Genomic DNA, 26,695 nt, shown 5'->3' with positions numbered 1-26,695 from the left:
CTAAGGTGTATGTAAACTTCTGACTTCAACTGTATATCCACAAAAAGCTCCCCCATAATGACAATTCTAGTCAATTAATTTAAAGCAGCATAAAAACTTATCACAAGGTTGATCAAACATAACATTTTGACTTCATTTTCTTCCTTGTTCTTTTTGATTTTTTTAACACCAATTTGGAAACAAACAGAACAATTTTGCCTTATACAGTTACATTTACATTGTTTTCCATCATTTACATTGAATAAGTCTGAGGCGTTATTCACCATACAAGTAATTAAAATATGGAAGAAAACTGTGCTGATGACAAGAATTTGCCATAAAGTACTGGATACAGTGATGATTAATTACAAGGCTTCATCCTTTATCTTTCAAACGCTCCTCCTTACCGCACCTCCACAGAAAAGATGAGTTCCTTCTGGCCTTTTCCCAGGAATTTGGTTGTAGGCACTAGCACAAGAGAGGCCAGCAAGAAGAGGACGAATCTTATTCCGCCAAAAAAAGACTTTGTTTGAGTTCTAACACAGCTCTACTCCATCCAGAGTCTTCCCCTCTGACCACTCTTGGCTGATCACTGCACAGGTGACACTCCTGAGACAGGTAGACAGGACCAGGTACAGTAGGTATAGGACACTTTTAGGATTAGGAAACTGTCTTCTTCCCACCTAACTCTCCATCCTTCCTTTCTATTCTTGTGTAGGGCTCAAATGCTGAGGATCCACACCCATATCCAGATGGCAGTTCATGATGGGTGCAACTTAAGAGAGGCATGGTAAAGCAAAGGGAGGGCGGTGGAACCCCCAGGCGTGGTGAGGGCGGAGTGCCTCCTAAAGAAGACAGTGTCAGTCCAAAAGTCCCACCCCCTCCCGCCACGGCCCCAGGAGGTGAAGTGGTACTACTCACCCCGTGTGAAGAGGATAAAGATGCGCTACTGAGGAGAGAGCCATTGCCTGGGTGTGGGTGAGCCAGCAGCGGGTTAGGTGGAGGTGCGGGCACGGACAGAAGACGCCCCTGCTCCAGGAGGCGCAAGATGTTGCATGTGGCGAGGGATTCGGAGGTGGACGACAAACGCTTGTCAGTGTCCTTGGTCTGGTCCTTCTTCTGTTTGGTGCGACGATTTTGGAACCACACTTTCACCTGTGAAACAACAACAAAAATTTAAAGAGTGAAGGACTAGATTTTAGGACTTCTTGCTCACATAGAACTTGCCAAAAAGGTGGTTTCTCACTGGTCCAAGTTAAAAGAGCCCATCCCCAAGTCTCTCAAATTCTCGTTCCCAGATTTGACTTGAGTCCCTCTCTGGGATTTTTGTTTGCCTGTTTTATCATATGTCAGCATTATTTATGGTATCATTAGTGTGAATTGCACAAAAATCACAGGACAAGTTTAATAAAACGTGACTTAGCAAGCACCACTAATTATCACATAAAGAGTTTGCCTCTTTACCTAGAGTGGGTATGTGGTTTCTACAACATGACATATTTGATGCCATGCCAAGGTTTCCCCTTATGACTTCCTCCAAGCACAGTCAGGCACGTTCAGAAGTGCATTGAACTCAGGTTAAAATGCTGCTGACCTCAGGTTAAAAAGTGCGCTGAACTCTGCATTTCCTTGTCCTCCATGTTTAATTGATATAGTGCTGCTTTAATGCAAAGCATGTTCTGGGGTCAACGATGGGTTGAGATCAAGTTCTGCTCATAAACATAGAAAAAATCAAGGCTATGAAAAATGCATCGCATCCTGACCGGGTTTTTACCTGTCACCTGCTGCTACGCCTAACCCTTGGGACCACGAAGGAGGACTGCAACTGAGACAGTGCCATTTACGACTACATTTGCGCACAAACACATCAACACATTGTAAGCTCTCAAAAATACACATTCACACTCATTTTCTCACTCTTAATGTTTAGAGCTCTACAACATGCCGTGATTAAGGTTCCAATCCCACTTAGGGCACTTCGACTAACCACGGCCGTCAAAGCACTTAACACATGTCTATTCTGGGAGAAGCTGTGCCTTGACACTTTTCTCTATATATTTCTGTGTAAGTATGCTGGGGAAAACTGATTTTAGCTTTACTGCAAATGCTTTAGATGCATGAACAGTTGACATACAGAACAATAGCCAAAGGGATGCGTTTATGACGTCATACTGTATGTATATTATTTGCTTGTGGCTGACATAGTTTCACGTCAACATGTGACAACATTCGAAACCCATTTTAATAATAATAATAGTACGTTTTATTTATATAGCACCTTTCCAAAACTCAAGGTCGCTTTACAATTATTGTACATTCAATTATAACAAAAATTATAAGGGTCTAAGGAAGGAAAAAAAAAAAACTAGTCACTTATTACACACACACACACACACACACACACACACACACACACACACTATATATATATATATACTGTACACATACATATACATACACATAAATACTATCAGCAACCTGAAATAGAATAATATTACTGTGAGAAAAGATATGATTTAAGCTGAGATTTGAAGATTGAGATGGAGGAAATGTTACAGAGAGTAATAGGGAGAGAATTCCACATTTTTGGTGTAATTACACTGAAAGATCTGCCACCGAAATCTGGGGATAGAGAGCAGTCTGGAGTCAGAAGAATGAAGAGTGCATGCTGGTGTGTATGGATGTATCAGTTCACGTAAGTAGAGAGGTGCCAGATCATGAAGAGCTGGGTCGGAGCCGAGTAATGTTGTGAAAATGGAAAAAAGCATTTTCAGTGATGGATCTGATATGAGCTTCAAAAGTGAGAGATGGATCAAAAGTGATGCCCAGATTCTTAATGGTTTTGGAGGGTTTGGTGTGATTTCCATCAATATCAATAGTAATATCAATATTTCTTGTGAGTGTTTGTGGTCCTAAAATCAAGATTTCTGTTTTATCAACATTAAATTTGAGAAAATTGCTATTTAACCATAATTTTACATCATTCATACAGGCTGTAAGTGAGCTGACTGAGTGAACTGGATCAAAACGAGTGGATGTATAAATCTGTGTGTTGTCAGCATAGCAGTGGTAACTGAGACCATGACGATGGATCATTTGACTGAGCAGCAGCACATAAATTATGAACAGAAGAGGACCCAGAACAGAACCCTGGGGGACACCCTGAGTGAGAGGAGCAGTAGGAGATTTGTATGTCTTCATGGAGATAAAATATTGTCAGTGCGGTAGAAGGAAAACCAGGACTGAGCTGTTCAAGTGATACCAATATCTGAGAGGTGAGAGAGGAAAGTGTTGTGACATATAGTGTCAAAAGCAGAGCTCAAATCAAGAAGGATCAGAACACTGAGGGACCCAGAGTCAGAAGATAGGAGAAGATCATTAACAACCTTCATGAGAGCTGTTTCAGTGCTATGAAAGTGCTGATGAAAGCCAGATTTAAAGGGGTCATATAGATTATTGGCTGCTAGATGTGATTGTAACTGTGAAGCTACAACCTATTCCAAGAGTTTAGAGATGAAAGGTAGGTTGGAAACTGGACGATGGTTGAGGAGGTTAGATGGATCTAAGCTGGGTTTTTTAAGGACCGGTGTGACTGCAGCAGTTTTGAGATCAGTAGGAACAATGGCATCAAAGGAAAATCTAAGATTTGTGATTTTACAGAGGGAAACAATATTGGACAGGTGCTGATTTTATCATTTATCCTGTGAAAAGTGGGTGTTCAATACCAGAGCTTGCAGTCAATTGTGGGGACTACTCCTGTCTTGAAACACTTTTGGTTAAAACTTTGAGGAAAAGTTAACCCACATTGTCTTTAAAAGCCTGGATGGTGCATGGACAGTATTTGAAGAATATTCTTACCTGGCATACATGCTTGCATGTCACACATAATTTCAGTTGCTCACATTGAACATTGACTATGCACTCGGACACGCTAACAACATGACTGTTGTATTGTTTACATGTTAACTGTATATGTGGTGTTGGTGTTGATGGGGGGAGGTGGGGGGTATGACCTCCATAATGTCAAGGGCTGACGCACAACATACAAAAGATCTTGTATTCACACATGCACATAAAAATTAATTATAGACCATTGTAATCCCAGTAAGTCCCTAACAGCGATAAGACCCTGGTCAGACAACAGTTTTGTAAGCAGTAATACAGCTGAGGTCTGTAACACTGAGATCATGGACATGACATGGCCATTAATGTGAGGATAATGAGATTGTGGAGTGATTCCGTAGCTTACATGAGCATACTGATGCTACAATCCAAGCGCTCACCGTATTCACTAATAGTGTCTTTGAGTGCGAGTATGCAAATATTTATTTATATGCTCACCTTGAATCCATTTAAAGCTTTTATTCTTTTGCTTTATCCCTATAATATGTGTATGCATACTTTTGAGGTCATAAGTGCCCCAAGAAAAGGCCAAACCCATATATAAATCTGTTTAACAGGGCCACCAGTGGGCGGAGCTTACCTGGTCTTTATCATAGAATCAGGACTGAGAAAAGCATTCAGCTTTACAGTGACTTTACAGAGCTAGAGGAAAAAAAGATGAGCATTGGGTAGTAAAGGAGAGAAAAAATGAAAGCAAATCTCCTCCATCATACATCTACACTACTGGAATTAAATCCTCTTTAATGAGATCGAGGGTTCAGAGCTAGGGCAGAGATTACTAAATGCAGGATCTGCGTGACCTGGATTTTCTCTCGCCACCGGCGTCCCAATCCACTACACTCCCTTTCTTCAGCATACTTGGCTAAGCATACTCAAAGTCTGCATTAGTGCGCACACTCTAGTACTTCACAGCAGTGAAGAATGGGTTCCAATACGCCAATTCATCAGATATCCTATTGAAAACATAACAGTGCTGGTTGCTAGGGAGGGTAGAGTCACATGGGGTAACCTCCTCATGGTCGCGATTAGTGGTTCTCGTTCTCAGTGGGGTAAGTTGTGCGTGGATCGCGGAGAGTAGCATGAACCTCCACACGTGGAGTCTCCGCGGTGTCATGCACGACGAGCCATGTGATAAGATGCGTGGATTGACGGTCTCAGAAGTGGAGGCAACTGAGACTTGTCCTCCGCCACCCGGATTGAGGTGAGTAACCACGCCACCACGAGGACCTACTAAGTAGTGGGAACTGGGCATTCCAAATTGGGAGAAAAGGGGATAAAAAAAATTAATAATTATAATAATAATTTATACTACTACTACTAATAAATTAAAATGAATATAAAAGGTATTTTTTACTATAGTAATATTGTAGTAACCGTGTTTTTAGGCAGAAACCATAGTTTCGATGCAATTAACCATGGTGTTACTATAGTAATACGGTGTGAATACAGTAACCATATTTAATTTTGTGGTTACTATTGATTTACTACAAAATACCATGGTGGTATCAATATATTAAACCATGATTAATTTTTAAAATGGAAGGTTAGGGGTAGGGGTTGTTGTAGGGTGTCTGTGGGACTCTTAATAAACACAATAAACATGCTGCAGTGATGCCCCTATACTGTATGCTAGTAAGTAAATAGGGGTGAAAATAGCATGTGCTTTTTGTACCAGGGTTGGTGTGCAAATAATATTTGCCACTATTTGCACTAGGGCGTAAATAGCGTCTACCTTTATTTGCACAAGGGTGCAAATAGCATCTGCCAATAAAATATACAGTCCATTTTGGTGTCATAAATTTTTTCTCAGAAGACTCAATGTCACAAGGCAAAGATCAATAGATAAACAAGCATATAAGAACTCCTGCTTCCAATTTAGAGTGTGAAAATACATCAGCAAAGACTTCTGTAGACACATCCACTGCTTTGGAATTTCAGTTCACATCATCTTCCTTTGCTTTGCACTTATGTGTCATCTGTGCATGGCATACCACTACATTAAAAAAAATACAACTAATAAACTCTAAACTTTAATCTCTTAAAAGTGAGTTGGGTGAAAACCTTTAGCGAGATGGACACCTGCCACTGATTATTTTGACACTTTCGTTGACCACATCCAGGTGCTAAACTGCCCTCAAACTGCCTTGTTGATCCCATACATGTGATAATGCCATGTAGCATGGAACATAATGAGACATTCTGGTAATTTGGTGACCACTCTGTGACCTCTTCTTTAGAGGGCTTGTAGGTCATTAATCCCATGCATCTTTACCAAGAGATTTTTTATTTAACCGAGGCCTGAGTTGATATCTTTACAAACTCTCTTGGCACATATGCCACGACATATGGTGTAGGGATTGTACACACGAGAGAATGTGCAGCATATATGCATGTTTTGTACTGTGCATGCCATGCACTGCACCGCACCTGTGGGGGTAGTGCAGTGGGGGAAAATGTGTGATTGAAAAATATTGGTATGTTTTCTTTGGCATATTTATGTTATGTGGGTATTGTCCGTGACCTCATAATTCTGCATCATCCATATTAAATAACTTTTTTCTCCTGCATATTAACTTCCCCTTACGTACCTTATCTTCCAGCTGCACCTGTTTACCCTCTTGCCCTCATACCCTGAAACTTGCCTGTTGGTTCTGTTTTAGTTGAAGCACATGTCCATGCAGGTTCAGCAAAGGGTCAACCCTGTCTTACAGAGTGGCTGGTAGATGTGGCTCTATAATCCTCCTTACAGCCAAAGCAGTTGGACTATTATTAGTTTCCTTCCCCCTAGCCCTACTGCCTGACTCGGCCTGCGTGCATGTGTGATCAGGCAATTAGGCTTACAGTATGTGGGCAGATACTGATAGAATCTACATGCTAATGGATTAAAAGGTATCCCTGTGAAAGCACACTGCCCCTAGTGGTGAACACCCAATTGCACAGGTTAATACTATCTTCATATATAGCTAGAGGATACTGTGAAATTGTGCATCTTTGTGTCCTCTTTGATCACTGCTGAACTATGGGACAGTTATGGATTATTTAAACAGCAAAAGGTCAAACATGAATTAAAACAATTGTGCAAGATGTGGAGGGGGAGGAGAATTTATGCATCCACCTGGTGCTTTGATAAAAAAAATACTTCCGTATTGAATGCAGTTGTGCAAGATTTTATACAGATGTTTCAAATATTCAATGAATTTCTTTAGGAGTAAAAACTTTTTAATGAGGAAATATTTAATGAGTGCACCTTTCATTTTCTATCACGTTTTAAATTAACAAAATGTACCTCCCAATCATATAGGCATGGTCACTTTTATCTTCGAATGGCATAATTCTGCGGGCGAGTAATCTCAATGGGAATCTGCTGGATGTTGAAATTCGTGCAATGAATGGAGTTCAAGTTTGGTGAACTTTGACAGGTGAATTCATCGCATTGACCAATAGGACGTTGCTTGGTTTGGCAGTGACTTCTGTGGGCGATGCTTCGTACACAGCTACACTGAATATTGACAATGGATCAGGATATAATTTAAGCGGTAAGTTTGTTTTTAACTTCACTCTCCCAGAGCAGCATTAAAAAGAGTCAAATCACACATGGTCAACGTCCACCCACGCCTTCTATGTCAAAGGTAAATGTGATAGCACCTTAAATGGTAAACCTAACTGATAGTGTCATAAAAAGCAAATCAGTTTTTATTTCTTTATTTTTTATTTTTTTGGTGCTTCTATGCTCTCCAGGCCTCAAACATCGGTTCATTTGCATTGCAAGAGCAATGCTCTATCAGTTGAGCTACAGCACAATTTGATCATGCTCGAGCAAGCTTGTAAATGTAATTGGTTATGTAATCCAAAAATTAAAATGTATGCACTATAGTAAAAGAGTATAGATACCATAAGATAGTATTGTGTGAGGAACAGAGCAAAAAGTATGTGTTGATGAATGGATAATCGTATTTTTTATGATTTGCGTGAAAGGGAATAAAAGTCATTGCTGTAGCACCTCTAGTGTTCATTTTACCAGGAAACTGCTGCGATACATACAACAATTTGTACACATACAAAAATCCTTTTGCCAAAATGAAGGTATAGTGACATGATTCTATGACACCAGGTTGCCAATGACATAAGGCTCTTAGAGCAGAGTTGTGGTTTCTGTTTGTTCCAATCAGATAATTGTTTTACAATCCGCCCAAAAAATGACAAACCATAGATTTGCATGCAAACACTGTTGCCCCCTCTATCTCATCAACATTTCCTTTTGAGGTATAACAAAGGGGCTTGAGAAGCATAGACTGGTTATAGGTCAATAAGACTGGGACTCTTAACAAAGATGATGTCCTGACTCATACTCTAGAGGGTTAAAATGTTGACCCTGGCTTGACATGGCCTGTCAATCAAGCCAAGATAGCAATGCACAAGCTTCAAAATGTGCTGCCACTAATGTTCATACCAAGCCAGCTGAACTGCTGTTAACAGAACAATCCACTTTCTGATGTCATAGATTTAAAATTGTGCTATAAACTCCTCTGCACTTAGGAATTGTCAAGAAGAAATTCTTACTGTACTTTACTGTTACTTAACGTAATCTATCCAGTGTCTCGGCCACACAGGTAGACTAGCACTGTTTAATAGGTTTACTCATTACTTCCCTGCTGAAAAGACCAGCTAAGACCAGTGTGAATTTCCTTGCTGGACCATGCTGATTAACGTTCGTTAGTGTTGGTTTGGTGGTGGTTTAACTGCTAGTTGACCAAATAAGTCTTGCTGGTTACTACAGAACTCATACAGATGACCAGTTAAGCTGCATATTAGGCATTCAGATTGTCTGAACTCTCCATTTACAAACTCTGGGGTCTTTGTTTCTTTGTTCCTATCTTTTAGATGACATCGCATCTCTTTTCACTCCAGACATTACTTTAGTTTACATGCTGTCTGGCTGCAGTAGAGAACAATGCACAAAAACGCATCTGGGTTGGTCACAAGCTCAGTGGCAGATGTAGAGCAGAATATGATAATCACAGAGTACAAAATGTTTGTCCTCATTGTTGCCCAGAAATCTGAATTAAATAAATTAAGTTGTTTACAACATAGTGCTGATAGCGGTCACCAGTCAGCTAAGTAATAATTATAATTAACTACATTTCTTTATCACACATTTGCACATATACAGTGAAACTCTTTTTGTCCACATATCCCAGCTAAGCTGGGGTCAGAGTGCAGAGTCAGCTATGATACAGCACCCCTGGAGCAGATAGGGTCAAGAGCCTTGCTCAAGGGCCCAACACTGGCATCTTGACAGTGCTGGGGCTTGAGCCCCCGACCTTCTGATCAGTAACCCAGAGCCTTAACCACTGAGCCACCTCTGCCCATAAGTGTTTCTCTTGTTAAGACCCAGGTCAGCTGACAGAGACAGGAAGAGAAGAGACAGGTCAGTAAAGATTGCATTTTTCTCCCTGAAAAGCTAGTGTTATCTGATCTATTGTTCTATGGTTAAAATTTGTGTCTTGAGTTCAAACAATTCACCAGCCAGCTGTCAGCTAGTGAGGCTAGTCAAAACCACCATGTCTACACTTTCAAATCTTGTGTAATCTTGAAAATATTAAAAAAAATATTGAAAGTAATGATGGCCTTTCCTACTAAAGCTACAGGCTAACTTGCTTTAGTCTTTCCCTATTTGTTCCTGGCTTACATGATCTCTCATCCATTAAATCCTTGACATTCTCATGGATGAACTGAAAGCAACAAAAGAATGGGACAAAGTGTTAAGTGAGCCAAGGGGTCTTGGGAATAAAGACCACACATTCACAACAGACTCAACAACAGTTACATTTAAATGCAGACACTTTTGACTCTGAAACTGTACAATTCATACCACGGCCGTTTCCACTTATAAGCCACCAGGGGGCCCCGCAAAGCGAGGTTTTTATTTATTTATTTAAATACACTAAAAGCTGCCAGTAAGACTCATGCAGCTGTTATGGCTTAATTAGACAGTTATAGGGGGCCCCCTTGTGGCGCGAGAGGGAAGGGAGAATGTAACTGCAATAAGAGAGCTGTAGCTAGATGCGAGGCACACACACATACAAAAGTCGGAGGTGGAAAAAAGAAAGAGGAAGAGGAGGAGTAATGCAGCCAGACCATTGGTAAGAAATGAATGCAAGCCAGTGTAATGGTGGCCAGCTGATAGATAGCTGTGCAATGTGTATAAACCTCACTCTCCTGACCTCAATACGTGCACTAACAACTGACGTTAAAGACTGTAGCCTTTAGCCTCCTTGTTAGCACACCCGCCTCCCATGCCGGAGATGCCCGTTTGAGTCCCATATGGAGCGGGTAGAACAGGAGCGTCACACCAGCTACCAGGCTAGAGGGTGTTTGTTTGTTGTGGTGCATTAAATTGCAACAATTAGTTAGCTAATGTTTTGCAGTTGTCTCCCATTGTTAATTTGAATAGCTATTTATTGTAAGTTTCTTGTAAGTTTTAAACTAGGTTTTGTGTAGTTAATATATTGCAATTTAAAGTTAATATATGCAAATTTGTTGTTATTGTGGTGTCATTCTAGGGTGGATCTGGATTGGGGGGGAGGGTTTCAGGGGGTGGGCAGGGGCCTCCAAGTGCTCAGAAATGGCCCTGATTCATACACACTAAGGGTGTAACGGTACATGTATTCGTCCCGAACTGTCACGGTACTGACGTCATGGTTCGGTGCATGCAGTCAGACGAAGAATACATCTGAGTCAGTCACAGACGATCCACACTCCAATCCAGAAGGGGTGCACTCGGTAATGCAATGCTGTTTGCTAACCGCCTCAACAGGAAAAAGAGCAGAAGAAGAAGAGACCATCTATGCACCAACCCAAAACAAGAATGACTTTATTTTCCATTATTCTATTTATTTAGAACTTTTATAACACAAGAGATGCTTTTCAGTTTTGTAGCTGATTGTGACCAAATACCTTTTGTTTTTTTATCAACCCTACAAAAAAATATGGCCTATGCAAGAGTGCATTCTGTTTACTGCTTAGTGCTTAATACACTAAAGGAGGCTGTACTGTACCAACTACCTCAGGGGGGACTAAATGCTGCTAGGTGGAACAAACTGTAATTTGCACTACTGTCTGTTCAAAATAAATGAAAAGAAACCTAGCATTTGGGATTTGTTGCTTTTTCCTTTTGTATCGAACCCGTATCAAATCGTGACCTCAAAACTGAGGTACGTACTGAACCGTCACTTCTGTGTACGGTTACACCCCTAATACACACTGACACTGAGTTCACAAATAACATTTTATCTATACAGTACATTCTAAGGTAGGTTTTTTTTTATTATTAAAATGTCTCAAACTCCATTAATTTATTGTCTAATATGGCTAATGTGACCACAGTCAAGGGGGTCTCTCCTTGGTAGCAAAGATAAAAAATTCCTCTCCATGGGTGTAGAGAAAATAAACCAAGTTGGCACATTTTGCTGAATGATACAGTACTGGTCATTTTTGACCCAACAATGTATTCCCAGCTTAAATCACATTTCGACTAAAGGCCGCATTACACTACATGACTTTTACCCTGATTTTAGCCCAAGTAAGGCTGCAGTTGGCGCTAATCGGCTCCTGTCTGCAAATTTTGAGAAAGTCAGAGTCCGAGAAAATTGCATATCCATGTTTCTGCATTTGTTTGGGATCGGATCAAGTAGGTCAGGTAGTGTGTGATCCCCAGTCATTTGGTGTGTGATACCCAGCCTTTGTCTGTAGTGATTTTCAAAGTCAATGATGGTATGATTCCTAGTATTTTGAAATCTGTTCAAATTTTTAAAATCATGTAGTACAGACCAGCCTTAAGGAAAAGTCATTTAAATTGTCCTTGAGTGAGAACAAAAATGCAAACCCTGAGCTTGATCAACACAAAAAAGTTCATAGTTTTAAAGCACCGGTGGATGATGCCCAGTAACTACTTAACCAAAGTCAGCATGGAACTGAGTTTCTGGTCTTATTGTGCACGATTTTACATCTATACATACAGTTGTGCTCAAAAGTTTGTATACCCTTGGAGAATTGGTAATATATGTACCATTTTTAAAGAAAACGTGAGTGAGCAGGCAAAACACATTTCTTTATATTTCCTATGGGATACATATTCAACTGTAGATTATAACAGAATGGCACAATCATAAAACAAAACATGGCAACAAAGAAAAAAATTAAATGACCCCTGTTCAAAAGTCTGAATACCCTTAGTTCTTAATACTGTGTATTGCCCCCTTTAGCATCAATGACAGCATGCAGTCTTTTGTAATAGTTGTCTATGAGGCCCCAAATTCTTGCAGGTGGTATAGCTGCCCATTCGTCTTGGCCAATGCCTCCAGGTCATGCAAAGTCTTTGGGCGTCTTGCATGAACCACACGTTTGAGATCTCCCCAGAGTGGCTCGATGATATTAAAGTCAGGAGACTGTGATGGCCACTCCAGAACCTTCATCTTTTTCTGCTGTAACCACTGGAGGGTCAACTTGGCCTTGTGCTTAGGGTCATTGTCATGCTGGAAAGTCCAAGAGCGTCCCATGTGCAGCTTTCATGCAGAAGAATGCAAATTGTCTTCCAGTAATTTCTGATAACATGCTGCATTCATCTTGCCATCAATTTTCACAAGAGTCCCCATGTCTTTAGAGCTCACACACCCCCAAAACATCAGTGAGCCACCACCATGCTTCACAATGGGGATGGTATTCTTTTCACTATAGACCTTGTTGACCCCTCTCCAAACATAGCGCTTATGGTTGTGACCATAAAGCTCTATTTTGGTCTCGTCACTCCAAATTACAGTGTGCCAGAAGCTGTGAGGCGTGTCAAGGTGTTGTTGGGCATATTGTAACCGGGCTTTTTTGTGGCATTGGCACAGTAAAGGCTTCTTTCTGGCAACTCAACCATGCAGCTCATTTTTGTTCAAGTATCATCATATTGTGCTCCTTGAAACAACCACACCGTCTTTTTCCAGAGCAGCCTGTATTTCTCCTGAGGTTACCTGTGGGTTTTTCTTTGTATCCTGAACAATTCTTCTGGCAGTTGTGGCTGAAATCTTTCTTGGTCTACCTGACCGTGGCTTAGTATCAAGAGATCCCCGAATTTTCCACTTCTTAATAAGTGATTAAACAGTACTGACTGGCATTTTCAAGGCTTTGGATATCTTTTTATATCCTTTTCCATCTTTATAAAGTTCCATTACCTTGTTACACAGGTCTTTTGACAGTTCTTTTCTGCTCCTCATGGCTCAGTATATAGCCTGCTCAGTGCGTCCACGTGAGAGCTAACAAACTCATTGACTATTTATACACAGGAACTAATTGCAATTTAAAAAGCCACAGGTCTGGGAAATTAACCTTTAATTGCCATTTAAACCTGTGTGTGTCACCTTGTGTGTCTGTAACAAGGCCAAACATTTAAGGGTATGTAAACTCATATAAAGCCATTTGGGTGATTTCTGTTATCATTATGATTTTAAAAAGGAGCCAAACAACTATGTGATGATAAATGGCTTCATATGATCACTATCCTTAAATAAAAGACAGTTTTTTTGCATGATCAGTCATATTTTCAAAAGCAATGCCAAAATTTCACAATTTCTGCCAAGGTATGCAAACTTTTGAGCACAACTGTAGATACACATATATACATATATAAAAATGAACTGTGCCTTAAACAAATTTTCTTTTTGACTGACTTCACAAATCCCTCAAACTTTGCAACCCCTCCAATCACCTGTCATATAGAGACCATTTTTCAAATGAAATTCCATTCAACTGCAGATGGATAAAATCAAGTGCCACCCTACAGTAAATTTTTTCTCATTGAATTTCCAGTTTCACTAGTAAATATGTCGTATTTCAGAGGCAAAATAGGTTGTCTAGCTTTGTTACACATTGACTTTAAAAATGCTTCTCTAATGGGGTAGAAGAAAAGGGGGTTTTATGATCGTAATGCTCAGTGTTGCTTATTGATATATTAGCGTCATAGGAATGAGTGCACCTAAAACATTCCTGTAAGCCCTAAACAGGGCAGCCAATTCAAGGTAAACAGGCACACAAAAGCCTCAAAAGATTAAAAGTTCAACTCTCTAAAACAAAAAGAATTAAATTGTGTTGTCTTGTTCTTTTATCATTAACACAAGACCTTGCATCATGTAAAATGCTGGCTGTATTTATAAAAAGATTTCACTCACTAAAGCCTTTCAGGACATGCAATTTAATTTTATTAAAGATGTTGTTTGATGCTGATGCAGGGAATTCAAAAGCAGTCAAGACTTAATATTCGCCAGCTTTGTGTGTGTATTTACCTTATAATGGTGGCCAGACTTCAAAGAATGCATTCTTTGAAACATATTTGCAGTCTGAAACATGCTGCGTAAATGCTTTTGAACCTAATAAAACATAACCAGACTCCCCTGATGTTTTTCAAAGGGTCCTTGTTTAAATCACACCTTGCGCTCTGCTTAGGTCACTCTGATAGAAAGACTCATTGTGCTCAACTCTGGCCCTGAAGAGAGACATGCTACGTTGAACTGTCAGTCAATCAGCCAATGAAAAACACTTTCAATTTAATTAAACACAAGGAAACAAAGTGTACTGACAGTTGCACAAATTCTGTTTATTTCCATATGTGGCAGTAGCTTGAGCCATGTTGTTATTTAATTTATTTTTCTATGAGACACTTTTTTATCTGTTTTTTTATTCAGTGATGCCAAGCCATTTAAGCACAACTGAAATAGGGTTAACAGGGTAACTAAAGCCCTGTATAAAGAGTACAGAGTGAATATTCACTATTTAAAATTAACAGCAGCATCTTGAATTGGTATATCTCAGACACTGGGTCACATCAGTTATCAGTGAGTTTATGGTTTCAGATTGTCATGTGTGGTTTGGGTACCCTGCTGTGTTATGCTGGAGCTGGGAGCCACCTGCTGGGGATGGGGTCTGGGGAAAAGTCCATATTTTGATGAAAATCTCACATATGGCTTTCAAAATTGTACATTTAGTAAATGATTGCTCCGATATGTAAAACCAATCTATCTATCTATCTATCTATCTATCTATCTATCTATCTATCTATCTATCTATCTATCTATCTATCTATCTATCCTGTCTTTTAACTATCTATCTATCCTGTCTTTTATCTATCTATCTTTCTATCTATCTATCTATCTATCTATCTATCTATCTATCTATCTATCTATCCTGTCTTTTATCTATCTATCTATCTATCTATCTATCTATCTATCTATCTATCCTGTCTTTTATCTATCTATCTATCTATCCTGTCTCTTATCTATCTATCTATTCTGTCTTTTATCTATCTATCTATCTATCTATCTATCTATCTATCTATCTATCTATCTATCTATCTGTCTATCCTGTCTTTTATCTATCTATCTATCTATCTATCTATCTATCTATCTATCTATCTGTCTATCTATCTATCCTGTCTTTTATCTATCTATCTATCTATCTATCTATCTATCTATCTATCTATCTATCTATCTATCTATCTATCTCTCTATTCTGTCTTTTATCTATCTATCTATCTATCTATCTATCTATCTATCTATCTATCTATCTATCTATCTATTCTGTCTTTTATCTATCTATCTATCTATCTATCTATCTATCTATCTATCTATCTATCTATCTATCTATCTATTCTGTCTTTTATCTATCTATCTGTCTGTCTATCTATCTATCTATCTATCTATCTATCTATCCTGTCTTTTATCTATCTATCTATCTATCTATCTATCTATCTATCTATCTATCTATCTATTCTGTCTTTTATCTATCTATCTATTTATCTATCTATCTATCTATCTATCTGTCTGTCTGTCTGTCTATCTATCTATCTATCTATCTATCTGTCTGTCTATCTATCTATCTGTCTATCTATCTGTCTGACTGTCTGTCTATCTATCTATCTATCTATCTATCTATCTATCCTGTCTTTTATCTATCTATCTATCTATCTATCTATCTATCTATCTCTCTATTCTGTCTTTTATTTATCTATCTATCTATCTATCTATCTATCTATCAATCTATCTATCTATTCTGTCTTTTATCTATCTATCTATCTATCTATCTATCTATCTATCTATCTATCTATCTATCTATTCTGTCTTTTATCTATCTATTTATCTATCTATCTATCTATCTATCTGTCTGTCTGTCTGTCTATCTATCTATCTATCTATCTATCTATCTATCCTGTCTTTTATCTATCTATCTATCTATCTATCTATCTATCTATCTATCTATCTATCTATTCTGTCTTTTATCTATCTATCTATTTATCTATCTATCTATCTATCTATCTGTCTGTCTGTCTGTCTGTCTATCTATCTATCTATCTATCTATCTATCTATCTATCTATCTATCTATCTATCTGTCTGTCTGTCTGTCTCTATCGGTATACCACAGATATATTAACATTATCGTAGAGGAAAAGAAACTCTGCATCGACTGTATTTTATCATCTTCAGTGTAATATATTACTTTCTTTGAAAATGTAAGGAAAAACGACATTATTATCTGTGTATAATTTAAACGGCTAGTCATGAATTTCATTCTAAATAAAACAGCAATAGATGTAAGAAATCATGTCTTTTTCGAATAATACCAACACACTGGCGAGGAATAACGCGAAGTGTCCGCATTTATCTTTCAAATAGAAATGTTTTTTTACGATTTTCCTAAATGAAATATTGTGGCTCCTGAGAGCATAAAATATCCAATCATAATTTGTCTATAAAAACCATAGATAGAGCTCGGAGCCTACATCTATTAAAGTGTCGTTTGTTTTCGGTGTATTTTTTGTCCAGAACAACCCTAACAGCTTCTAGAGAGATAATATAAAAAGTCCCGCCAGTAATGACGGTGAAATATCCTTTATCCATTATAAATAAAAAATAAAAAACCCTGGTGAGTTTATCATGCGTAATATGGATTTGCTTGTGTAAAGTGCACCTTTGCTTTGCTATTTCAATTGTCTCCACGATGGGCGCAACAAGTTGCGTGTGTGCGCCTGACAGAGAAAGTTCGTTTTATTTTCCTTCTTCGGATATCTCGGAAGAGTGTGACTTTTTCATAACTATCCATTGCACAAAGCATGTCAAAACCCCTGGAGAGCACAAGTACAGCTTGTTGTATAGCCTAGCTAGAATTCATTAAACTGCGTGACATTTAACAAAAAAATAAAAAATGTAAAATAAAAATACTAGTTCTATAAAGTGATTAATGCAGTAACTTTAAACAATAGCAATAGCAGCACATATGTTAATGTGAATTATATATATATAATCTATATGTGAAACATGAAAATCAATATGTTTAGCCTATTTTATTATTATTATTATTATTATTATTATTATTATTATTATTATTATTATGTTCGATTATCCAAAACGCTATAAACACTGCATATCACTGAATAGGTCTACTTCATTCTTGTTTCACCAGCATTGGGTTAGCCCATTGAAGGAAAAAAAGTTCCTCTTATTCTACTTACTTTAGGTTATATAATTTGAAATTAATGTGTACAGATATATAGATGAATACGGCTCTGGAATAAGCTAAAATGTATGCATTTTTCTATTGCATTTTGCACATTTTTGTCAAAATAGACAGAGGTTGGTGCACCGGGAGTTGTATCATCAATGAATATGAATGAGTATTAGCACTTACAACCCCTGCTTTATATGCAGTTTTTAAAAGGCATTTCATTTAAACGAAAATGGAAACGTTTTTGCTGTACTGAACACGATTTATTGCAATGTATTGCGAGGAGCGTCTCCAAGGCCACACTCAAAAAAACAAATTCATTACCTTTACTTAAATAAATTTAAGAAAGTTTTTACAAACAATTTAATTAAGTAACTTCTAATTAATTCAGTTTCATTAAACCAACATAATTTAGTTGGATTACGTCAAATCGCTCAGCTTTATTAGATTTAGCTAACTTTTTATGTTGGTCCAACTTAATTTTATTAATTTACTATGGTTTATTTAATTCATTGTCTTATGTTGGTCCAAATTATTTTTTTTAAATCGTTAGTATATGCCAGGTGAGCCACTGTAAGGACAGTGAGACTGTCAGTTTGATAGCAACTGCTGAAAGAGCATCATCTAAGAATTTAAGTTAAGACCAAATGTTCTAGAATTATGTTGCTTTAGTTCATTTTAATTAAGTGAACAACCTGCAAAAATATATATTTTTTTTATTATTGTTATTATTTTTTTAGTGCATTCTCAAGTGCATCTTTTAGATTACACTTTTGGTAACCATTCTTGGCTCAGAATTTTACAGAAGTGTCTGTTCAACAGGGAAATACATTAAGAGAAAATAAATATTTACTTTACAATTATACTTCTATACTTAGGATTATACTTAATTTAAATCAGAGAGAGAGAGAGAGAGAGAGAGAGAGAGAGAGAGAGAGAGAGAGAGAGACTGTTAAACTTAGGGTATTTTTCAAAGTTACAGACATGTCCCAGACAGTATTGTGAGATAAATGTGTTTGAAATGCTTTTGATTTCAATGATGAAAAAAAAAAAAAAAAAAAACAATTCTGGATATTATTAATGTCAAGTATTCTAAAGAAATGGGCTAAGATCATTCTATTGTTAAAATATGACTTGATGAGTCTAGATGCATTGCAATCTGAATGCAAATCAATCAAGATCTTCTACAGAGTCTAACAAAACCTGGTAGCTTTTGGATGAAATATATACTGTATATATATATATATATATTGTCTTTGAGTCTGGATCTTTTCCACAGTTTGGAAAATAGCTTCTGGGATTATCTGTTGCACAAAACATCGTTAATCACATGTATTTATTTGGAAAATTCTCAACGCTTTGAGTGACTTAAAACAAAAATGAATACTGCTCATACAAGCGGCAATACTAATTTCGGCATGGCGCCCCTAGTGTCCTCTTTATGACCAATTTGCAAACAAAATTTCACAAACTAATATATGGGATCAAAATCCCCTCAAACGTATTGCAGTCACTGATCCAAAAAAAAATTTTTATCTACGCTTATTATTTTTTGATGCACGCTTGTTATTTTTGGATCCGTGACCGCAATACTTTTGACGAGATTTTGATCCCATACTAATATGATATTTTAGACTGTTAGACAAATCTTTACATTTTCTGACACTTGACAAGGTTACAAATTTTATCTTAGGATAATGAAATTAAATTGAATGCCACTATCCAGATACATGAATGTTGCATTTGATTAATTCATTATTTTTATAAAGTACATTATTTTTCATGATTTTGATTGGCTCAATGTAAAAGTCCAAACTAAATATAAAAGACGAGCATAAGCCTATAACTGACTGACTTGGCGAGGATGTGAGTATAGTAGCATAATACTGAACGCAGTTAAATAATTACGAGCATATTATTTGGACAACAAACGAGGCAACCACACTAGAAACCCTGAATCCAAATAAACCCTTGCTGATGCCAGCACCATTTGAATTGAATTTGTTGATGATCAGCCAAGTGATTTACATCGAACTGAATCATGGAATTCTCTATCTTTTTCCCAATGCAACTTTACGGTGGTCTGGTCTGAACAGATGGAAGTATACAGTATACTGAAAATGCTTTGAAATTATCATTGACTGCTGTTAATACAAAATGCATCATTGAACCAGTGTTGTATGATTTTGGAAATTTAGCATCGTGAATGTCCACAATAATACTGCGTCTACAAACAACAGACTACTAAACGTGATTTGAGGCAATTTATAAAGTTATACAGGCTATTCTCACCTCTCAGTAACAGTCTGAATTGTACATTTTGAAGACAAATGATGGTATTGTTCTAATAGATACCCTATTACAAGTGCATCAGTAATTAATAACTGCTTCATAACGTCTTATCCAAGGAATTCTATCTGAGTAAAGTTATTCCCTTGCTTCAAATTTCTTGGATGATATCACCCATTGGCTAAATTGTCTTTGTAATTCAGCTTGGTAATTATTACTGATATGCAATGAATCCAACTTTTTAAATAAATTTAGAAGAAATGGTTAACAGAACCAGTTCATAGGGCATGAATGATGCCTGGAGAACCGGGCCCCCGAGTTTTGTTCCTTTTTTTTTCTTCACGTCTGGATAAGGAGTAACCCCGCCCACTAACGCCCACTGTGCGAATACTAATTATGAGCATTATGCCCTTAACAATGCAGGCTGACATGCAGCATTTGCAGACAGGAGATTGGTAACTCTCACGCACGATTTGACGTCTCTACACTCGTTATTTTTTGGCCAATTTGGTGCACCAACTTGACTTGGTGTAATCTGTTGCTTTTACTTACATCTGACCAAACAAATCACCCATTTTCTTTCTTTCTTTCTTTCTTTCATTCTTTATGTAATTAACTAATTTATTTATTTATTTTCACCCCTTTTGAAATCAACAAATTCCGAAAAATAAACAGTACAACAATTGTGAACAAAACATAGTTTTGTCAGGAAATTAAAACCCAAAGTATTCATTCATTCATTCATTCACAGTATGCCACAAACATTTTTGTTCTACATCCATCTTATTTTTGTCCTTGAGCTCGTAATCAGTCTCTGTAATTACGCGAATGCTGGTTATTTACCTGGCAGTCAGACCTGTTCATTTCTGGTCAAGGATAGTCGCTCAGTAGGTCTTAGTCTTTATGGTAGTCTATTATTGTTGAGGATATAGAAATAATACATGTCTAGTTACGAGTTGCACGCAAGGATTCGAGTATTTAGATCACCCACTGAATATTTTTGTGTTACTTAAACTGTTGCAAACATGAACAATATTAAGAGTCCTTTGAAACACTGGACAGCATCCAAAAGAAATGTCGAGTTATTACACTTACAGAAAGGGTGCTGGACGGACTTTTGTTCCAGTACATGGACTCATAGAGCTGATTTGAATATTGCTTTATCAATATATTGATACAGATACATTGCACACATAGTTACAGACCTAATTTGAAGATGAGAGTATTAAGCAGTCAAACAGCATCCACTTCAGTGAATGAGGGCTTTATATACGTCACGACACGATACTAAGTAAAATCAAAGAAAATGCATGATGAAACGTCATATATGAAAAAATCATATATGATCTGATGCTTTTAAGACTTTCGAAGTCTTAAAAAATAAATAAAATTGCAACTGGAAAATTGCAATACAGGAAATTATTTGTAAATCTCAAAATCTGCAATGGCCATGTTAATAAATAATGTGTTGATTAGGTATTGTATTATATTATTATTATTATTAATAATAATAATAATAATAATAATAATAATAATAATAATAATAATGTATTATATTACTATTATTATTATTATTAATCATAATAATAATAATAATAATAATAATAATAATAATGTATTTAAAGTAGTAGCAGGAAGATTTACGAAGAAGCACCTAATTCAGGATTGAGTCACAGTAACACCAAAAAAAAAAAATAAATAAATTAACAAAAAAAATTTTTTTTTTACTTTATGTCGCACCTGAGTTTCTGAAAGATTCAGCTGTCTGGCAAGCTCCGTGCGTTCGCGGCCGACCACATACTGACATCGCTGGAACTCAAGCTCCAGCCGGTAGAGCTGCTCCGCCGTGAAGGAGGTCCGCGTGCGTTTCGGCCGGTCTAGGTCGAGGCCTTTTGGCAGAACAATCTCCCGAATAGTGCCCTTGGCGTCTGTTTAGGAAATATAGAAAATAAATTAGGATGGGTGCTTTTAATTCATTTTTTATTTATTTACATATTTAGTCAAATATGGCAAAAACGCTGTGATGATATTGATATATTCTGATATTGCTATTTTCTTTTCAGTAGGAATACATGGCAAGGGCGTGTTAACTACTTTTAAGAAACTTAGGGAAGAATGTTATATATATATATATATATATATATATATATATATATATATATATATATATATATATATATATATAAAGCAACTGACCAAGCAGGGTTGGCCTGCATATATTATTTTATTTTTTTAGCAATCACATTATGAAGACCATTTTTAACAACATGAAACAATCATGTAAAATAATAGTTTTATTGATATCACGAGTGACACAGGCTACATAAAAATAGGCTAATAATAAAAACAAAATCGTAGTATTAAGTTTTGTTGAAAATAATGCATCAAGGGACATGCAGGTTTGTAATAAATATTGGGAATAATCCATATGATTTAACATCATGATACTATATGTTCCACCAAAATGCCATTTCATCTGCCAGATAATATCTTGGATAGTAAATTTGAGGAGCTCTTTAATTTACTTTCCTTTATACTTTATTGTCCACTGACGAGGAAATTTTCCTTTGGCTTCTCACCACAATACAAACACCACAGTAATCACACAAAAGATTTGCATGAGGTCAAATTAAAAGTAATACATCGTAATGCCCAAAATCTCATTCATAAATGGTCACATTTGCTTAACCAAATAATAAAAAAATGGAACAAACAATCATTACACTCCTCCACTGAGCAGTCCAGTGGCCATAGGTACAAAATGATTCTTATAAACCTTTTTATTATTATTATTATTATTATTATTATTATTATTATTATTTGGAGCCCTGTACTGTACAAAATGTTCAAATGTAACAAGTTTCAAGTGGGAACCATTTATCGACCAAAAAAATTTTTTAAACAAATAATAATAATTTTTAAAAACAATGTCTAAATTATTGCATCTACAGAATATAATTTCCATTTCAATTCAACATTTCAAGTTGTTGTTTTGAGCTCAGTATACCCGTGCAACATCTGTATACTGAGTGCTGAAGAGCGTCCCCGTTATTGTTCCAGATTGGCCAAGTGTATATATTAAACACATATACAAACGTTTTTAGCTCATATGTGAAATTGGCTTATTTATTCAAATAAACGAAATTTGTGCCAATCGATGTACACTGTTATTTTGAAGTAGTGAATATTTCAACAGGCTAATGTTTTCGTTTTGACTGATGAATCACCCAGAGTTTAAGAACAGTACTTAATATGCTAAAATTTTAATCTCATCTCAAATACACACAGAAACCCCTCCACAGTGTCTTTTTGCACAAAACACATGCTGTAAAGACAGACGTGTGCAGCAGTGTTAAAATGTAAGCTTACTATTTTGGACAAAAAGTACGCTTTAAAAAGTCATATTTGAGAAGTTTCAGCAAATTCAAATCTTAATGATTTGCTGACCGTCTCACAACGTCTACACAGCAATTGTTACATGATGGCAAACACATTTAGATCATTGGATATAATTGGCTATTTTCTTCTAATATTAGGTTCTGGAGGTCATATAGCTCCGCCAATGTGAATGTCTGCCTGGCAGCCCAGCTCAGTATTATTCTTGGACGAGCTGTAGTATCACAATAACCTTAATTGTATTTGTAGATATAAAACACAAAAATGCTTATGGCGAAACCTTCGTTAATTGCTCTTTCCTCGTGGTTTAAAATCGACCAGAGCCTGTAGGCCCATAACACAGACTTGCTGACCTTTCGGTGACCCTGTGTTCTCACGAGGGATTCAATCGTCAGCTTTAAAAACAAATAGTGACACTGGGGATTGTGGGCTTAGCTCTCCCGAGCCACTCAGCCAAAAACACTCAGATCCCCTACAGCCCGTCAACTCAGACCGATCCGACCCAGTTCGTCCATTCATCGCATCTTTGCAGTGCTAAATGCTACAACATTGTGGATGCAGTAAGTGCGTAAAATAAATCTTCTGCAATCGGCGACAAAATCCGCAGCTCGCTGTTCATGGTTTGTTTAAAGGTATGCATGCTCGAATTTAAAAGAAAAAAAGTGTTGTTATTTATGAACATGTAGGCTTTTATTTATCTCACCTAATAGTGGCGGATTTATAGTAGGATAAAACTGCTTCTGTTAATTCACAAAAACAGTTCCGTTGAACATGTATAGGCTGAATACATTAAATGACATGAAAAGCATTGTTAAAGATATGAACAAAGATTTGGCCCAAGACTGTGATCGTTATAACTACACGGTGCAAACAATTCAGATGAAGAAATGTACGTACACATCTATTCCAGATCGTACAGTCAGATGTAGGGCATCAATTCACTTAGATTTAACTTTCGAGATTTAGCCTACATTCTTACACGCCACCCGTCCGTTTTAATATAATCTATAAACGGGGAAAGAAAAATATACATAATAAACACGTTCTGGTGATGTCATATTTATGGCATTTTACAGATCCCTAAATTATGGCTTTAAAACTTAGTTCTCCCTTCTTGGTAAAATAACTTCTTTAAGTAATTTTTCCAATTTCTCCAGTTCTTAATGTGTTTAGAAATACACCTGTTTTTCAAGGTGTTTAGAAATTAGATGATAGATAGACAGACAGACAGACAGACAGACAGGTGATAGATAGATAGATAGATAGATAGATAGATAGATAGATAGACAGGTGATAGGTAGATAGATAGATAGATAGATAGATAGATAGATAGATAGATAGATAGATAGACAGACAGACAGATGATAGATAGATAGATAGATAGATAGATAGATAGATAGACAGACAGACAGATGATAGATAGACAGGTAGATAGATAGATAGATAGATAGATAGATAGATAGATAGATAGATAGATAGATAGATAGACAGACAGGTGATAGATAGATAGATAGACAGACAGACAGACAGACAGACAGGTGATAGATAGATAGATAGATAGATAGATAGATAGATAGATAGATAGATAGATAGATAGATAGACAGGTGATAGGTAGATAGATAGATAGATAGATAGATAGATAGATAGATAGATAGATAGACAGACAGACAGATGATAGATAGATAGATAGATAGATAGATAGATAGATAGATAGACAGACAGACAGATGATAGATAGACAGGTAGATAGATAGATAGATAGATAGATAGATAGATAGATAGATAGACAGACAGGTGATAGATAGATAGATAGACAGACAGACAGACAGACAGACAGACAGACAGGTGATAGATAGATAGATAGATAGATAGATAGATAGATAGATAGATAGATAGATAGACAGACAGACAGACGGATAGATGATAGACAGACAGACAGACAGACAGACAGATAGATAGATAGATAGATAGATAGATAGATAGATAGATAGATGACAGACAGATAGATAGATAGATAGATAGATAGATAGATAGATAGATAGATAGACAGACAGACTGACAGATAGATAGATAGATAGATAGATAGATAGATAGATAGATAGATAGATAGAGAGACAGACAGACAGACAGACAGACAGATAGATAGATAGATAGATAGATAAAATTTTAGGATTTTTTTATACCCAATTAAAATACGTAAATTTGAAGAAAATTGTTTTATATATATATATATATATATATATATATATATATATATATATATATATATATATATATATATACAATGTTTTTTTTTTGTTTTTGTTTTGTTTTGTTTTTTTTGTTTTTGTTGTTGTTGTTGTTGTTTTTTAAGTAGGCAACTTATATTACAAATTGGGCAAAATGTTGATTAGTATGTTATATGTTAATATTTTCCGACATACTAAAAATGACAGAACCACAGTTATAGAGCCGTCGTGTTAGTATTTTTAAATTTGTATTTTTTTGAACTCTCACAGACATCCAAGGAAACAGAAATGTACAACACATACATGCAAATATAAACCCAAACTGAACTCATCAGAAGTTTGTATGACAGATGCATTATACCTTTCAGATAGTTCAAGAAACATAAAACGCACACTCGAAAACATTTTTTCCTTTGATATTTTAAAATAAACCTAATCATCCTAATGATGTCAAATACAGATATTGTTTATGTGTTTTATAGACATCCTTATAAAAATGTGTTGTGGCCTTTTCTAGCTGCATACCCACTATTTTGGTATCAATTTCTGTATAATTTTTTTAGCCGATGTTTTCATGAATAAAACCTTGTATTACATCTCTAATTATACATTTGTGTGTTTATGTTTTAATTACTGTCACTACAACATCAAAATACACTGGCTAATATTAATATAAGGGAGATAATTTTTTTTATTATTATTTTTTAAAAAAATATTGAAAGGGTGTCTTTTCGAGACATTAAACAAATGTTTGTTTGTTTGTTTGTTTGTTTTTTGAATAGGAAATAACTGTGCTTGTAAATTAAGTTAATATTAGTTCCAACGGATTTAAAAAATGAATAAATTAATTAATTAATAAAAAAAAAAAAAAAAAAAAAAACTTTTCGATCACTCGCCTCTGACTAGAATTCTTCGACAGTAGTCCGGATCCACTCCTAAAAGTTTATCGTGTCCATCCTCGCTGGATGAAGTCGGTGTGGATGCCGATGTCCCCGGTGTGTCTGCGGAGCTCTGCACAGGTGACCGGTTCCCCACTTCATTCCGGCTTTGGAAGTCTCTGTCTCGGTCACGGCACAACGAATTGGATTCACAGTGGTTTCGATCCTCAGCGATTCCATCGCCCATACTCGTGGCCTGATCAAACATCTAATAATTCAAGTTGTATTTGTTCACTTAGATTACTTTAGCTATTCTCGGGGTTTAAGAAATGGACTGTCGCCCCCCTCTCTTCTGTTGCCTACCCTTAAATGGAGAGACTATATCCAAAACTGCATTAAATTGGAATCCAAATTCACAGAGTCCAGCGACGGAACCGAGTTCCTGCCCAAGTATTTTAGCATGATCCGGCGTTCATGCAGGAGGA

At 36.5% G+C, this 26,695-nt stretch overlaps 1 protein-coding gene across 1 annotated transcript; it reads right to left on the bottom strand.

The window, feature by feature from the left end:
• Nucleotides 1-639: 639 nt before the first annotated feature.
• On the bottom strand, nt 640-26,478 carry LOC127442114 (ventral anterior homeobox 2-like). Its single transcript, XM_051699917.1, has 3 exons — nt 26,229-26,478; nt 21,449-21,636; nt 640-1,134 (listed from the first exon to the last, which is right to left on the bottom strand). Exons 1-3 carry the CDS (start codon nt 26,476-26,478, stop codon nt 640-642), a joined length of 933 nt encoding a protein of 310 aa, XP_051555877.1.
• Nucleotides 26,479-26,695: the final 217 nt, after the last annotated feature.

This window comes from Myxocyprinus asiaticus, chromosome 1 (genome assembly GCF_019703515.2).
Source record: "Myxocyprinus asiaticus isolate MX2 ecotype Aquarium Trade chromosome 1, UBuf_Myxa_2, whole genome shotgun sequence".
Taxonomy (NCBI): Eukaryota; Metazoa; Chordata; class Actinopteri; order Cypriniformes; family Catostomidae; genus Myxocyprinus; species Myxocyprinus asiaticus.
Note: the sequence above shows the minus strand (reverse complement) of the source record. Positions and strands in the feature narration are given on the sequence as shown.